The 16,425-nt window shown below is 41.2% G+C and overlaps 1 protein-coding gene across 2 annotated transcripts in view; it reads left to right on the top strand.

Annotated features, from left to right (window-relative positions):
• The first annotated feature begins 4,257 nt into the window (after window positions 1-4,257).
• Window positions 4,258-16,425, top strand: part of LOC123967246 (actin-binding LIM protein 3-like) — a 35,389-nt gene continuing 23,221 nt past the window's right edge. Inside the window, exons 1-2 of one of the 2 annotated variants that reach the window (XM_046043302.1) lie at window positions 4,258-4,328; window positions 5,722-5,807. In XM_046043302.1, coding sequence (XP_045899258.1) covers window positions 5,780-5,807 — 28 coding nt within the window. In that variant the 5' untranslated portion in view covers window positions 4,258-4,328; window positions 5,722-5,779. Of the gene's footprint in view, window positions 4,329-5,283; window positions 5,302-5,718; window positions 5,808-16,425 lie in introns of those variants that run through there. The other variant, XM_046043303.1, reaches the window with a different exon arrangement.

The following is a 16,425-nucleotide window of genomic DNA, read 5'->3' as shown; positions in this document are numbered from 1 at the left end:
CCGGCTCTAGGCATAAAAACACAGCAGGCATCAGAGCTCTCCACTCCTCTCCTCTCTCCCATGCCTGCAGTAAGTCAAACATATGTTCCCCTCCCGCTCTCAACACTCTTAATGTCTGGACATGCATGGGCCTGTTAGGCTGTGCTGTGTGCGCTGTGTGTGCATTGGGTGTGATAGCCCAGAGGCCATCAACACACACAGAGTAATTACACACAGCTCTGACTGTCTGTCTTCATCTTGTGGGCCTTCAATCTCTCATGGTCACTGGGTTTTTTATGTTTGTGTGTGTGTGTGTGTGTGTGTGTGAGTGTGTGTGTTTGGTCAGACTCCTGTTTTCTGCCTGGCTGGCGGATAAGGCAGGACTGTGGGTGTAGCAGATACGTTCCTGGTGGAAAAGACCTTGCTGTATATGTATTAAATGCTCACTAAGAAATACTGATGATGCTAATTCCCTCAGAGTAAAGACACAGTTTTGCTAAATTTGCCTAACTGATAAATTAGATTTCTGAGATACAGTTTGTGTGTTTCAGGGGAGTGATAAAACACATGTTGATCAATATACTGATCATTGAGCTCAGGGACCTGAGGGGATCTGCAGAGCCATACATCACAGGCAGCACCGACACCTTCTCTCCTTCTCTCTCATTCTCTCTGAGTAGCAGAGAGTTCTAGATTAGATAAAATACACCTGAAAGGCATTTCCATTTTGTCTTTAAAAAGACATGTTGCATCTCATGCAACCTAATGATTAAGACATATGGTATGAATGCATGATAAGTATGGAAATCAACACCAGCTATAGTTACAGTCTCCCTGAAGTTTGGTCCTTTTTGCTGAGCTAGTCTCATGTATATTGTAGGGCTGGTCCTAATGCCATTTTTTGAGCTTCGAAGCTTCGTTAGTAAGCAGCAGCAGCATGGTGTGTGTGTGTGTGTGTGAAGGGGGTGCCCAAGTGCGGGACTAAGAGAGGAGACTGGAGTTAGATAAAAGACGAATATTTATTGCAGGGTTGAAGGGATGAGATATTCAGCCGGGAAGAGTGAGGCACAGCGGAAAACTAGATGTGTGCAGAACCGGGTTGGTGGCTGCTTTGCAGAGCAGGGGGGAACTGTAGCTGAGAGTCCAGAGTTTGGGAAGCTGAGCCGAGCAGGTCCAGAAGCAGAATACAGGAATAGTTAAGCCAGGCGGGGGCAAGTAGTTATAAAGATACAACATCTTGGTCTGGACCAAAGTGTTTATGTATGGACAGAATGATCCAGTGAACCACTGGCAGTGTCCTACATAGGCAACAAATAAGTGTTTAAATATAAAGGACAGTACTAGATTAAATGATGGATATTTTCTGTGCTGCTTCGATGTCAGTTGTGTTTTGGGGGAGGTATGAGTCAGAACAAGGGTAGACAGGGAGGGGTTCCGTATCATATATGATTCCTGCTCTTTTGCCTCATCTGGTGAACAGTCCAAACCAGAGCCAAATTCCATTTATCACTCAAGAACAAAGGTGGGAGACAAAGATGCACAGATGCAAACACAGATGCTGGGATGTGCACCTGAATATTCACGTACACAGTCATGCACAACTGCTATGTATTTACAGCCCAACATAATATGAGGCACATGTTTTTCTTGTTCATCTGCAGCTACAGTTATTGTGGTTACTACACTGGTGTTCACTTGGATTTGAACAGGATACTGCATGGAAATATCATTCAGTGGCCATTTAATCTCTAAGCTCTTTAAAAAAATCTAATTTTAATCAATAGAATAAAAAGAGCACTCAATCTGCCTAAAGTTACACCATTGTGGATATATCCTCAAGGTTGCCATCTCCGTGACCTTGGCTTCTGGTAGGACTGAGTGATCATTCAGATTGTCAGTAGCAGTCTGACCTTTCTCTCTCTTCATAGAGTGACAGAATATTTTTGATACCACTGGATACCTTCTTTGCTCTGATGAATGCTCCTGGCCACGGTCCTGACAGAGACAAAGAGAGATAAAGAGAGGGGATGGGGAAGGGGAACGGCAAGGAGACACCTGATCATTGGCTGCATTTGATTACGGGCAGGGAAGACATGGTGTTTCTTTGTTGTGACAATGTATAGTATACAGTGCTGATTTTATAGTGTATTGTTCCCATAAAATACAAAGGTTGTTTTAATGCATGTTAATTTATAGGGAAACACGAATGTAGTAATACTGATGATTCTCTTCGCATTACCTTGTGAAAATGTAAGCTACATATAAGTGGCTTGGTGTGACTGGGTTGAATTAGGCTTGCTTTAAACCTGACTTAGACCTGTGGTCTCTGCACACAACATGCTGATTTAAAGTTGTCCCAAAATCTATGTAATGAAATAATACAACCGATAAGCACACGTGTGTCAAAAAGAACATAAAACTACAAGCAAAAGTAAAACAAAAGTCAACTTTGATTGTAAAACAATTTTTTTACTTACTCTTAATAATTCATTTTAAATCCATATCATCTTTGCATTGCTTCTCTTTGATTCCTACTCGTCACTCACTGATTTCCCAGCATCCCTTGTGACTGAGCTCCCAGCATGTTCTTTCCCGGGGCTGTCAGGTCAGGGGCAGAAATAGTTGCAGCCTCTCAGTCCCTAGGGATGTTGTCGGCCTCTCTGACCCTGGCCCTGTTCTTATCACCTGTCTGCTGGAGGCCTTATTTTCCCGAGGCGCTCTCCACTGATTTGCAGTCAGTGGATTACACCTGTAGTCTTGTGGCTATCATTAGAAGAATGACTCAACACCTCAGCATGTGAGAGGATGGAGGATTGTTCAAGAACTCTGTAATGGGTTTAGACAGGGAGGGCTTGGCTGCGTTCAATGAGAATGAACGCTCTGACACAATTTGATAGAGTTACATAATGCTTCAGCTCCTGAGTACCTGGATTCTCTGCTGAGGTGGAGCTTTTTGGAATGCACATTCAACAAGTTTAGTAAGCACCTCATATATGCACTGCACCCCTGTCTAATAATCCTACTTCAGCAGCTTGCTTGTTTTTTTTTGTTTTGTTTAGTTTAGTTTTTTTTGGTGGGGGGTTGTTTGTAAATATTAATAATAATACAAAGAGTACAGCCTAGATGTGCTCTATATGAAAAGTGGAAAAATATACTTCTGCAATGAACTGCCACTATATAAATACATTTCAATTGAATTATAATATATGTTGTTTCTTTTGTACAACTTTTCTTGGCTGGGCTGTGAAAGCAGATGATGTACTGTGCCAGAGTTTTATTTTGGCTCAATTTGAGAAGGTCAGCGTTGTAAATAAATGTCCTGTGTGTTTCCAGTTGGCACAGGCTTGCATGTACTGTCATTAGTTCCCATTATCTCTCATTCACACCTGATGGGATCAGTGGTGCTCATTTGTTTTTTTACGACAAAGAAAGATTGCTTTCCTTTGCCTGGTCTCTCTCTCACACACACACACACATACCCATACAAAACCCCATTTCCAAGGGAGTGTCTTTATTTGAAGCAGTAGCTGGGAATTTATCAGGCAGGGTAGTGGGTCCCGCTGGTGCTGCCAGCATTGTGATGGAAACAATGAACTAACAGAGACTTGAGTGTGGGAGATTGGGAGTGGGACATAATCATGCTTGCATATTTCCAGTACCCACACTCCTGTCCTGAGCAGGAAAATAAACATACATTATGACTTTTTGCATCCGTGCCTCATACTCAGTACATACTGCAGCCTACACTGCATATACTGTCGTCAAACTCGGAGCACGCAAAGGGTGCTCGGGCTGTGAAGCGTGTAAGGCTGTTAGACTTTTTAAGTGCTGCGTGTCCATTGGGCTTCATCCAGTGAAATGGAATCAGTATCTCTGTCATACCAGCACATATGCTGGTGCGGCTCTGACTGAAGAAGCAAAGTCCTTCAGTCAGCTAGTCAGGTAGGCAGTAAGGCCAGCTGGTTACCCTGCCATTATACCCCTTCCACAGAGTGTAGGACCACTCAGATGCTCCTTGAGAAAGATGGAGCAAAATAAGAACCCAGCTGCTCTGGCACAGTCTGAGTATTTGGAGGCTAGTTGTCTCTGCTCGTGGATGCCAGCGAATCTGTTTATAGCCTTGAGGAGAAGATGGACCATTAACGAGCCTGTAATAGCCTAAGAGGTCTTAGATAAATTCATTTTCTCAACTCATTTAAGATCAAATTAATGTATCGTTTTGACCTTTTTGCTCGTGAAAGCGTTTATTCCATTAGTTTGAAGGCCATCTGTGAGAACTTGCCTTCCTGACAATGTAAAATAGCTGTCGGGCTTGAAGGAGCCTGACATGGAAGCTAATGCATAATAAGGTAAGGGGATCCATTCACTTTCTAACCTGACGCAGCAGTGTGTGTGTGTGTGTGTCAGCCTGTATGAGTGTGTGAAAAAGAGAGACAGTGGGAGAGAAAGCCTGGAGCTTACATAGGTGTCAGACCTCGCAGCTTCAGAACAAGTGTTGACAGAGCTACACACTGATCTTATTGTGTGAACTGCATACAGTACAGTCTGTAGTGTACTCAGAGCCCCTGTTCCAGTGATAGATTGCTGCATACATTGGAGAAGCCTTTGAATATGAAAAGTTGTGTCGAGCTTAATGCTGAAATCCATTTTGAATTAATGCAATGTTATTATGTCCAGTAAAGTGGGTGGTACACTCACTGTGGTTGGAGACTTCATTCTGTGCTATTTAGAAATGTTGATTATGGTTTGTCGGGTCGTGTCTATGTTATTGACAATGCTGATGTTTAACTTCATTAGTAGGCAAGATACTGTATTTGTTTCAGTCTACATGATTGGCCAATTATATTTTTATTGTGTACCAGTTAAAATAAGGTGAATCTATTTGTGCTATGATTGTCCATTCATAGCTTAGCAACCGCTGGCCTGTCAAGCTTTGGCCTTCTCTGCATGTTGAAACGGTGTACATGGAGCTCTAGTCAAAGCAATATTGAGTGTATAAAGAGTTTGGATAGTGGTTTTTTTAAGTCTCTCTACAACACAAGAGAAGAATAGAATTGGAATGGATCAAACAGTGTGTTAACAGCTAAATAGAATACTACCTACAGTAGTAACCTAACAAAGCATTACTTCCAAAGCCATGTATATTTTTTTTACATTGGGTTATAAGTTCTGTTAAAAATAAGCCTCATGCATGACTAGCACATCCACTGTGTGTAGTAGGCTATTTGATTTAGTGGATTTGCGCTCCAGCAATTCTCAAACTTGGGGATGCTGACTTTTCATAGGGACCTGTTAGCTTTAGCCTCATTATTTTAGCAAAATGTGTGTAGGCCTACTGTATGTAGCTATCAAATGGGCATTTGAGATAGTTTTAAAGAGCTTTTGTTTTAAGACAAATCAACTTGAAATATTATATAGTTAGCCAGAGACATAATTTTCAACCAACTGATGAAGCTAACATTAGTTTAATTAGCTAGGTATCTAATATGCTTAAATCTGCCACAGACAGTTGTTATTTCAGCTGGCAAAATAGACTATTGTTAGCTAGAAATGAGAAGCTTGCTTTTGTCTACCACTGTCAGAAAGAACCCATTGTTTAAACAATTACTAAGGATTTCAAGTGGTAATCCTCCACCGTTTTCATTTTAAATTGCATATGTGCACTAACTGTTGCTTGGCAGACAGTCAATTCAGCTTGAACACAGAAATACAATCCTAAATGTTCCTTTTTGTCTTCAGCAGCTTATCACCAAGGTTCTGCGGGCAGTGAACGAAGTTCTGGACCAATCCGGTGCCAGCGATGTCGGGAAGCATGCAAAGGAGAGGTGGTACGAGTACAAGACACCCATTTTCACGTCAAGTGTTTCACCTGTACCGGTAAGACATGAACCAAATCCTTAACAACACCACAGACAAACAGTTTTAGGGATCACACAAACAGGTGGGATTCAGATTCCAGTAGTACACTAGAAACAAGACACCTATCTTGGTCACTGCCTTCCATATACATGCACACACACACACACACACTGTCACATATACGATGGATCCCCTCGTTCATCCATCTCCTAGTATACATGCTGAGTGCTACTATTAGCCCACAGTGGGGATTTAAACGGATCAGAGGTGCCTTGCAGGGGACTTAACCTCCTGCTAAGGTAGCTTGTTATTGCGCTGCCAGCTTGGAGTGGATTTTCCCTCGGTTGTACTCTGTGGTAAGACCATCTCACCTAGCTTTTCAGTTCTACAGGTGAGCACTGGTGACCTACAAAAGATATAGTGGTGACATAATCTCACACTCACTTACAACAGGAATAGTGTGTCGTGTGTTTCTCTTTTAGAATGTTTGGAATGTCTTAAGAGGAATTTACTTGTGAATAGCCACTTTAACATATGGGCTCTGTAATGGTATTTATAGATCTGTTTAAAGGTTAATTAAGTCATTCCATTCCAATTCCCATTTTATTCACTTGTTGTGGACTGTGCAAAACACTTTGCAGGAGTTTCATGCTGCTCAAGTTCGCAAAAATAAAAGTGTAAAAGTTAGGAAGCAGATGATCTGATGAATGGGATAGATTTTTTTTTCCTTTGACAAGATCGCAAAAAACAACCTCTCAGGGTACTTTTCATACATGAAGCTGACATGTAAAATTGCCAGCACATTTGCTGAGTTTAGTGCAGTTCTGAAAGGGGCTTATGATAGTCAAGTATAAGTATAAGTATGTGTGCATGTGGAAATTAGAAATCAAAGAACCGAGGAATGTTATTTGTCATGCTGCTGTACGGCCCGGAGCAAGTGTTCTCTGTATTATGTTAATAATGCCGTTTCTAAAGCAAAGACAGTCAGTCATGGGTTACTTTCAGTCATTTGCACATGACTTTAAAAAAGCTACCAGCTAGATTAAGAAGAAATCTGTACTCAACAGTAATCAAGTCATAGCCATTTTTGCATAATTATGGACTTATCTGACATAATTTCCAATACATCTTTCCCACTTCTCCAGGAATCGTTTTCTTTCATGGGATCAATTGAGTTATGTTAACATTATGTCTATAGCGGTCCTATAATAGTTCTCTGATTTACTAAACATCTATACACAAGTTGAATAGAGATAGGTAATGAGAAATGCACCAGTATACTACTTGACCACTTTAGTGAAAACATTCAGGACCTGACAATGTTCCCAGTAAACATTGTCAATTTAAAATGTTCTGTGTCACTGCCCTGCAATGGACTGGCGACTTGTCCAGGGTGTACCCCGCCTTTCGCCCAATGTAAACTGGGATTGGCTCCAGCCTCCCGCGACCCTGTACACAGGATAAGCGGTTGACGATGAATGGATGGATGTGTCATATTGTCAACAGAAAACAATGAAATAATTTAATGGCTATTTAAATCATTTTAGTTTAATAACATTCCAAATTTCATCAAATAGGCATACTTTCTAATTTTTATTTGAACAGATTTATTCCTGATTATTTCTGTTCAGTTTTACATATACTGCATTTCATTCCAATATCCATCTTAATAAATCATTCAGTCCCATATGCATGTACACAGAATGAGTGAATTAGTGCATCCTGCTGGCAGCTTTTTTCACTTGTTTGAAGAAAAACTTTTCATAGTCAGTGCTTAGAATGACTGAAGATGGATGTAGGGTACTTTCCTGGGCAATCTTTCAAAGCTGTTTTTTTATACAAGTCAGGTCTTCAGCAGCTGTTGTCGAGGAAAAGAAGCAGAGTAAGTTGTGTTGTGTTACTGTATGAGCTGCACTTACACTGTACTTTTGCACAGCACAAAGCTGTGCTTGCAGATAAACTCACTGAAGTCTGTTCATTGGAGGGTTGTTTTCACATCTTCCCTACATGTAGCCATCACGCACATGAAAACACATATATACAGTGCACACATACACACATGCACACGGGCATATGAGCGTGCACATCCATACATGTGTGCACGCTCACTGTGGTTGTAAGGGGTTGCTGTGGTAACGGTGTGAAGGGACACCCTGGGCCCTGGTTGGTGGATATTCTCAGCATCTCTGTTGTGCCATTAACCAATCGAGAGGCTCTGTTCTGTGCCCCAGAGAAAAAAGGGGGGTTAACACAGGAACCAAGCAGAAAAGAGAAGAAGAAGGGGGATGGGGGTGCTGTCTGTGTCGCCTAAACATTACATCATCACTTGAGTGTAATACCAATTGGATTCTCACTTGCTCGCCTTCCTTTCCGTTTCCCCTCTCACTTATAACAGCCGTACAGTAATTGAAAACTGTCAAAGACCATCATGTTGAATACAGCTATCAGACAGCCCTCCCCTCTCATGTTCCAGAGAGTTCTCCACATCCCGTGAGGCAACGGGACACTATTGTGCGGCCAGACTCTGCCACATCCCTTCCCATAATATGCTGTCCTGTATGGGCCTCTGCACAGCCAGCAGTTTTCTAAAGCTTTTATTGTTCAGTGTCTAACCCCCCTCACACACAAACATGTTGTATGTTCTTTTGAACTTCATAAACTCATTCATTCTCTCGTCTCTGCATTTTTCTTCCGCTTTTCTTTAGCTGCCGTGTATATTTTCTGAGGCTGAAAAGTTCATGAATGCAGTAGCATGATTTAACATTGAATTTCTATATATCCCTTCCATCTCTCTGTTGCTTTATCTCTCCCTCTCTCCCTTTTTCTTTTTCCCTTTCTTTCCTGATGACAGTCACCCAAGCATGAAATCAATTTCTCATCTTTGAACAGGATGACATTGGCATGCGGGCTGTGCAGTTTAGAGGCTAGTGGCTAAACTGTATTATACCATTGCACCAGAGTGACAGTTCACTGTCAGCAGCCAATTGCCTTATCTGTCGGGTGTGTTTATGAACTCAGTGACTGGTGCTTGTTTCAACATTTGATTTCATTCTCTGTTGGACAGTTTTTTTTTTAGAGAATCAGCAGGTTATTGACCTTGACTAATGATATTTTGTCCATTCATTTCCACTGGAAAACCATGACATCATTACCCCCCCCACCACCATTTTTCCTCATTCTCCTCTTTTTCCTTCTTTACTTGTCTTCATTTGTCCTCGAAAGGGCTGACTATACCCCCTTGAATAGATCATGCAGTCTTTAACAGTCAGACGTAGAGTTATTTTGTGAGCACACACATTCACTAAGCATGTCAAAATACATCCATCCATCCGGTCCATTATTTCTTCTCCCTTATTCTCTTTTTTATCTTCCCTCTGTCTTTGCCCACATTTTTATAAAGCCACATTACCTTCTGGATCCCACATTATCATAATACCGCCCTCATGCATTAGTCAGACGCGGAACAGATCACTAATCATGTGCATTTAACCTCTCATTTGAACCCATTATACAGCAGCTGATTATAGCATGAAGAAGCAACAACGAACGCTACGAAAATGCTGAAAACAGAAGAAGCCAGCTCACAGACTGATGCATCAACTCTAGACATAGAGAAGGCAGTGCGAGTGTATGTGTTTGTGTGTGTGTGTGTGTGTGTGTGTGTGTGTGTGTGTGTGTGTGTGTGTGTGTGTGTGTGCGCGCATTATGTGGATGCTGTAGCAGCGGATTGTACTGTATGGATGATGTGGAAGATGTGGTGTTGTATTACCAGCAGACGGGCTGACTCGTGCATACTGGCCTAATGACATAGTGACCACATTTACTCCGCCTCTGAAGGGTAATTGGCACTCTTAGATTCCAACAGAAACAGTGGGGCCTGTCAGTGGCACGAGCGCAAAGCTAACACACATGAATCACACGCAAAGGCAAAATGGGTACTGTTTTCCCATGCAGCCAACTCGCATGCTAACAAAAGACACAGAGGCACAGAAACAAATATACAAGCGCAGACGGAGACAGATGCAGACACATACACACATTAACTGTCAGGCTGCTCCCAGTAGTTATTTATTGTCTGAGATAAAACTGATTTTTCTCTTAAAAAAGCGCTAAAGGGAATAGCAGATTTCCACAGGCAGGTCAGATAAATACTTGACTGCTCTGCTAATGCTCCATTTCGAGCAGGTATTCTCACCATGGCTCTTGTAAAATTGCAGTATCTTTCTCTTGTTCTCTGCAGACCTGTTTCAAGTCAGTTCAGCCTCCTTTTGGAGGACATTAACCCCCCAACACTGAACCTCCGTGTCAATAACATCAACCTACTGTTCTTTTCTCTGATGGCGAGGGAAAGGCTGAGAGGGGAAGGAGGGAGAGGAAAAGACAAATAGCGAGAGGGATAAAGAGAAATACAAAGAGAGGTTATGAGGAGAAACGGAAAAAGAGACACATCACAGGAAAAAAGTGGGGGCTGACAGGGATGGGGAGCTTCCTGTAGCTATAGCAACCGCTGGTACGCTGGTCCAATCACCACACTAGTGCCTGGTTGCTAGGGAGAGATTCCGGCGGAGAGAGAAGGGAGCACGGCAGGCAGCCGCGCTTTCCCCCGACGACTCTCAGGATCTGGGATAGATGACAGGGATTATTCCACTGCTCGTCTCTCTCACGTGTCACCGTCCGGAGGGAATTTCACACACTGATGCACTGCTTATTGTCTTAAAGTGTTTGTGTGTATGTGTGTGTAAAATTATGTGTGTATACAATAGTGAAGTGGAGCTGCTTAAGTGTGCAAATGTCAGTGCTTAGTGAAGGATTGATATCTGAATGATAAAGAGGATCGTTAAGCGGAAAACCCTGCTGCGTTACACAAACACACACATACGCACACTAAACCAGTGCATCTGTACATATAGATGAGCTGCTTTTTTATTGCTTAATACAATGCCCCGTCTGTAGCACTTTGGTTATCTCTGTGTGTCTGAGATCTCATTCACACCTATTTTCCCCTCAGCTGAGTGTCTTATCAGCCCTCAGAGGGTTAAAAGCTGAAGGCCTCAGCAGCTGGGCTGGTCTGCTGGTATGAAGGGACTCCACTGGGCCACCATCTGTCTCCATCAACTACTGCAGCCAAATGCTAGGGGAATCCTGTCACTCATGCACGATTTCTCTCTGCTTTAGCCTTTAGCTGCCTCTCTCTCCTCTGGCTATTTCTATGACTACCTTCTTCTGTTGTCTGTTACTGTTTTTCTTTGCTCTAGGGATGGCAATGTGAAATATCTCAACAACTATGAATTGCCATGAAATTTGGTATAGCCTGACTTTTTCTTATATTTTTGGTTTGAACTGAAATATCTTAACAACTCTGAGGTTGGATTTCCATGAAAATTTGATACAGATATTCAAGGTCCCCAGTGGATGAATTGAAGGAATCTAGTGCCATCACCTGGTCAGAATGTTTCAAGGCTTTGGTTTATGACCAGAACTAATGATATTCCCATCAGCCTCAGCTTTTGTTTAATAGAGCCCGATAAGTTGGTGTGCCGATATTATCGGCCGATATGAGCTAATTGCATGTTTATAACAGCAATTTATTGTTTATAACGATAAATGACAATTAAAAAATAAATGGAGAGAGGAGTGTTGTCGTTGCATACTTTGTCCACTAGAGGGTACGCCGCAATTCCCTTGTTGGCAAGACACCCACAAATCCACCACAAAACACAGCAATCAGCTGAAATAACCAGGTGCAGTTTTGTTCAAAATAGTATTTATAACAGAAAAAATATTAAATATTTTTAAATTGCATTATGTCATGTTGTCTTGGTGAGGTGTCATAACTACACATAACACATTCTAGGGATAGTCTTTGTTTATGTTATGTGTTTCTGAAAAGAGGGAAAAAAATAATACTTATAATAATTTATCGTAATATCAGATTTAAAAATCCCCAAATACCAAAATTGGTGTTGGTTTAAAAATCCTGTATTGGTCGACCTTGTGAGTATAGTGTTGATTAGCAAATTTTAGCATGCTAACACACAAAACATGATGAACACTGCACATCCGATAAATATCAGAATGTTAACACAGCTGAAAGCAGCATGCCTCATAAAGCTGCTTGTGTGGATGTGTGTGTTTTTGCTGCACTTGTCTTCCTGTCTGTCTGATCGCCTCCTCTCCCACCCTGGGATTTGGCACAACTTGAGAAAACACATTATTTACTCTTGAAGTGTTTCCTCCTGTCAGAGGGGCTCAGTTCCAGGGGACAGGGGAGGGCAGATTAGCTTGGGCCCCACGTTGGTAGCACAGATGTGGAGGTGAGCACCTCCCCTGCTGAAACGTGTCACTGCCCCACTACATACATACACGAATCTCTGCTAAACAGTGGCTGCCTCTATTATCTTGAAAAAGCTTTGAAAATGAGCATTATATGGGCAGCAGCACTAAAACAATTAGAGTGTGCAGCGGGGCTACTTTGACATACTGTACAAGCATGTCCATTTACTTAATAGCACATTATGAAGACCAGTAGCATAATGAGCTCAGGGAAGAGTCAGAGTGAGTGAAGCTGGGGTTGGGGGGGGGCACTGTGAAAGAAAGGGAAGGTTGCATGGAAGTACAGTCCTGTAGTGAGATAAAGAAGGTGCAAATTGAGATAAAGTGGAGACCTTGTGCTCTGAGCCACAAAGATTTGAAAGTGTCTTTCAGAAAGACAGAGAAAAAGAAAAGTAGGAGGCGGGGGTGTCAGCCCTATTTTGGGGTTCCGGCCTGGGCTGACTTTGAGAAGGGAATTTTAATTGCGTCTGTTGGCTGCAGATAAATACCTAATCATGTGGACCCCCTGTGGGTGCCTAATCAGTGCGGTTCTAATGACCACAGCTGCAGACACCAGCCTAAATGCTAACCTCTAATCACTAGACTTGTGATCTTTAGATGCTAACTTCCTGCGTTGCCAAAAAGAGCTATAGGATGGAGAGAAGCAGCATCTTATAGTTTCTCTCATTAGAGCGCCACTCAGGGAAAGATCATAAAATGAGCAAATAGATGAAATGAAGTCTTTGATGTAGTTTAGTCTCGCAAAGCGGATTATGTTTGGTTTAGCAAGCTAATGTATGATAAATCTGACTGTGTCTCCATAAAAAAATACATAGTTCTCATATAAACAAAACTTTTCATTATCTTAGGAATTCTACATGACTGTTATTTCCAACTGTATGTGCTTTCACATGAGTAGCTACAGTATAAATAATTCATAGGACAGTTAAACAGACCAGGCCGGTTCTACTTTGGTTGTATTGGGATGTTGTTTTTATGGGTGGGTGTCTACACCATGTGGTGCTGGTTGTGCAGCTGTAACCAAAGCCTTTCTTCTCAGAGCCAAGCTAAGCCACGTCTCTGCAGCAGCAGAGGCACCAAGCTCTGACCCAACTCCACCCACTGTGCTTGCAACTACAAGATGTGGAGGGAAGTTCTGCTTAATGCTTACAACTAAAATGAAAGAACTTGAAAAGTAGAGGGCCTGCTTGAAAGTAAGCTGTGAAAAAGGAAGGGTCTTTAAGACAAGTTTGAAAATGGTCATTTTTCATAGCTCTAAAAATTGCATTTACCTATGGGTCTATCACAGTCCCCTTAAACAGATGCAAAAGAAGATTCCTAACTTTACTTTATTTTATTGTACTTTTGGTAGGACACACTTAATTTAATGTATTAACACCAAGTTTTCAATGATGCAATCTATAGTTTAATCTGAGCATTAAAGTAGAGTTTGCGATGACTTAATTCTATTTAGTTAATTTATTGTCATAATACTTGCCTAAAATGAAATACAGTCTTGTCATTCCAAGATAGTGTGGTCTGCTAAAATAATTTAAAAATATACAAAATATAACTTTATGTTTTGTGTAAAATTACGAAATCTGATTTGTGAGTCACAGGTACATTTGTAACAATACCAATAGTTGTGATTGGAAAACAAATCACCGTCCTATACATATCTCCGTTATGTATCTCCAACGTGTCACCTTTTCATGAGCTGTGATAATGCAATGCAATTTCTTTAGCTAATCCCTTGGATTTATAAATGGTTTATTTATCTTAAGAATACATAGTTTTCTTTGGACAGTCACCTGAAATATATATATAAGTGTGTATGGCCTGTGTGTTTTAGTCTATGAATATGCAGTATGTGTGTACTTGTCGAATGGTGGTTGAAGTGAAGACTGCGGTTGTGAAAGTATGGTTGTAACTCTTCAATTGATTGACAGGTTTATAAATACAAGGAAAACAGTAACTAAATCTCAGTTAATGTTATTTTAGACTTTAAACGGTTTGTTTATGTCTGTAATGTCTGCAAACACTGCAGTACATCACAGCTATATACTTAGTGTATTTTACAACGTCTTACTGATGATACCTTTAATCAGCTTTAGTCCATTTTACTTACACTATTGCTAGTATATTGAGAACCCAACAAATTAAATATGAGTGAGCATTTAGTTTTCATCCCATTTAAGTGAAAACTTGATTTCTAATGTTTCAGCTAAATGTTTTTGCTTCAAACTGATTAAAACTTATAGTTTCATCACTGACATGATTTGTTATTGACAGCCACCAGTTCAACCACAACAAAACCACATGTGCCATCACCAGCCCCACATCACTCCGACTATGGACATTGCTGTCTCTAGGGCAACTGTGGAAGGTTTATGTCTCCAATGGCAACTGAGGAAGGGGGACGTCCTTTACAATGCATGCAGCCAATCGTCCAGTCAGAAGAAAACAACATGATTAGCCAGAACCGGTGAACCATTCAGCCAGCCCATCCAATCCAGTCTGAGCAGATCCAGTCAGCCGATTTTGTCAGGTGTCCATATGCTAATGAAGTACATTAGGCTAATTAAGCAGATTCCAGTAATTTGAAAATCAATCTGGGCGCAGATTGAAAAGCAAGTCAGTTTGAAAAAAAAAGAGCAAGGCAGAAGAGATAGTGAGAAAGAGAATGTTTTTATTAAATAATGCAATGGACTTTTCATTTCACGACACAATGATTTAATTGCTATTGCGAATAGTTTAGATGTGGAAATATTTACTCTCCCATTCCCCTTTTCCATGAAGGCACCAGATAGCCTGTGATTTGGGTTTCTGGTAGGAGCCTTAGTTAGTCTGGTTGAAAATGCAGCAGGGACACTTTTTCAAGCTTTGTGCCATTGTTCAGTGGTTCTGGAAATGTGGTTTGCACACACACACACACACACACACACACATTTTTATGAACAGGCTATTTTAAATCTTCTGGTTCTGGTCTTCCTAATGCATCCCCTTTCCCTCATTCTTTGCGTTCCTCCCTTCTTCTGCAGCCGCCTTTCCTTGATTCCAATGACCTGTCACAATGATAAAGATCCATCATCATACCTCTCCACACTGTCCCATTTCATCATCCTATCACTGCATACGCACAGTGCCATCTCATCGGGGATGGATTTATGTGTTTCCATCCTCCTGTGGGAGCCGAGATTGTTTTGTTTTTAAATGGGGGCTCATTGATCTTTTATTACACCATTAAGTCAATACGCTTCACTCATAAACAGCTTGAGATTAAATGAGCCCCTTTGAAGGGTTTATGTGCTTGTGTCTGTGTCTGTCTGTGTGAACCCTCAGCCTGTCGGCATACACTGAAAACTGGTGGCTAAAGGGAGCCAAATTTAGCCTGTAGAAGCAAGTCTCACTATAGAATTGCCAGGATGAAGCTATTTATTAGCATATACAGCTTCATTAACTGTAGCACAATCCTTCATTTACTGGCAGTGTGTTGGAAGCTGTTTTGAGCATTGTCAGTTGGACCTGATATACAGTAGTTAACCTCATGAGTGGCAGTTTTTCCTCGTAGATTATATTTCCACTTGTTCATGCTATGATAATGGTCAGTAGTTTTGGCTTCAGTGGAGAAACAGAATATGTTTTCAGGGGTAATTGTTGCTGCATGTGATTTCTTTTTTAAAACCTCCTACAGTCATATGAATAACCAATTTTAGAAAAGACTTTGGTTAAAGCAGTTGAAAAAATGCATACAGACTCAGGTTTGATCAAATATAAATATTTCCTTCAGATTGTCTGTATTTCTGGTGTTTTGGTGCTCCGGTGCTCCCAGGTACAAGAATGTGCACAATATTGAGTTGTGGTATTGGGGTGGTGATGGGGCAGTGGATAAGATGCTTCCCTTTGATGTGAGAGATCTGGGTTCAAATCCCCTGTGAGACACCAATGTGTCCCTGAGCAAGACACTTTCTCTAGGAAGACACCACTCTCTAAGAAAACCAAAGTCCATTCATCATTTAGGTGAGAGTCTCTGTCTTCAGTAGAGTAGGGTGTTGGACCACTTTCTGGTGGACAGGAATGGTTTGGCAATTTTTTAATATTCTTGTAGATCTAGATGCAGGAAGTAGCATTAAAGGAGTAGTTTTGACATTTTGGGAAAAAAGGCAGAAGATTGATACTACTCTCTCATGTCTGCACAATAAATATGTAATGGAGCTAGTGTAAAGGGTTAAAAAATGTGTTCACAGTTAGGCATAAGAGAGAAAAATTTAATTT

This window comes from Micropterus dolomieu, unplaced genomic scaffold (genome assembly GCF_021292245.1).
Source record: "Micropterus dolomieu isolate WLL.071019.BEF.003 ecotype Adirondacks unplaced genomic scaffold, ASM2129224v1 scaffold_183, whole genome shotgun sequence".
In the NCBI taxonomy this organism is placed as follows: Eukaryota; Metazoa; Chordata; class Actinopteri; order Centrarchiformes; family Centrarchidae; genus Micropterus; species Micropterus dolomieu.
Note: the sequence above shows the minus strand (reverse complement) of the source record. Positions and strands in the feature narration are given on the sequence as shown.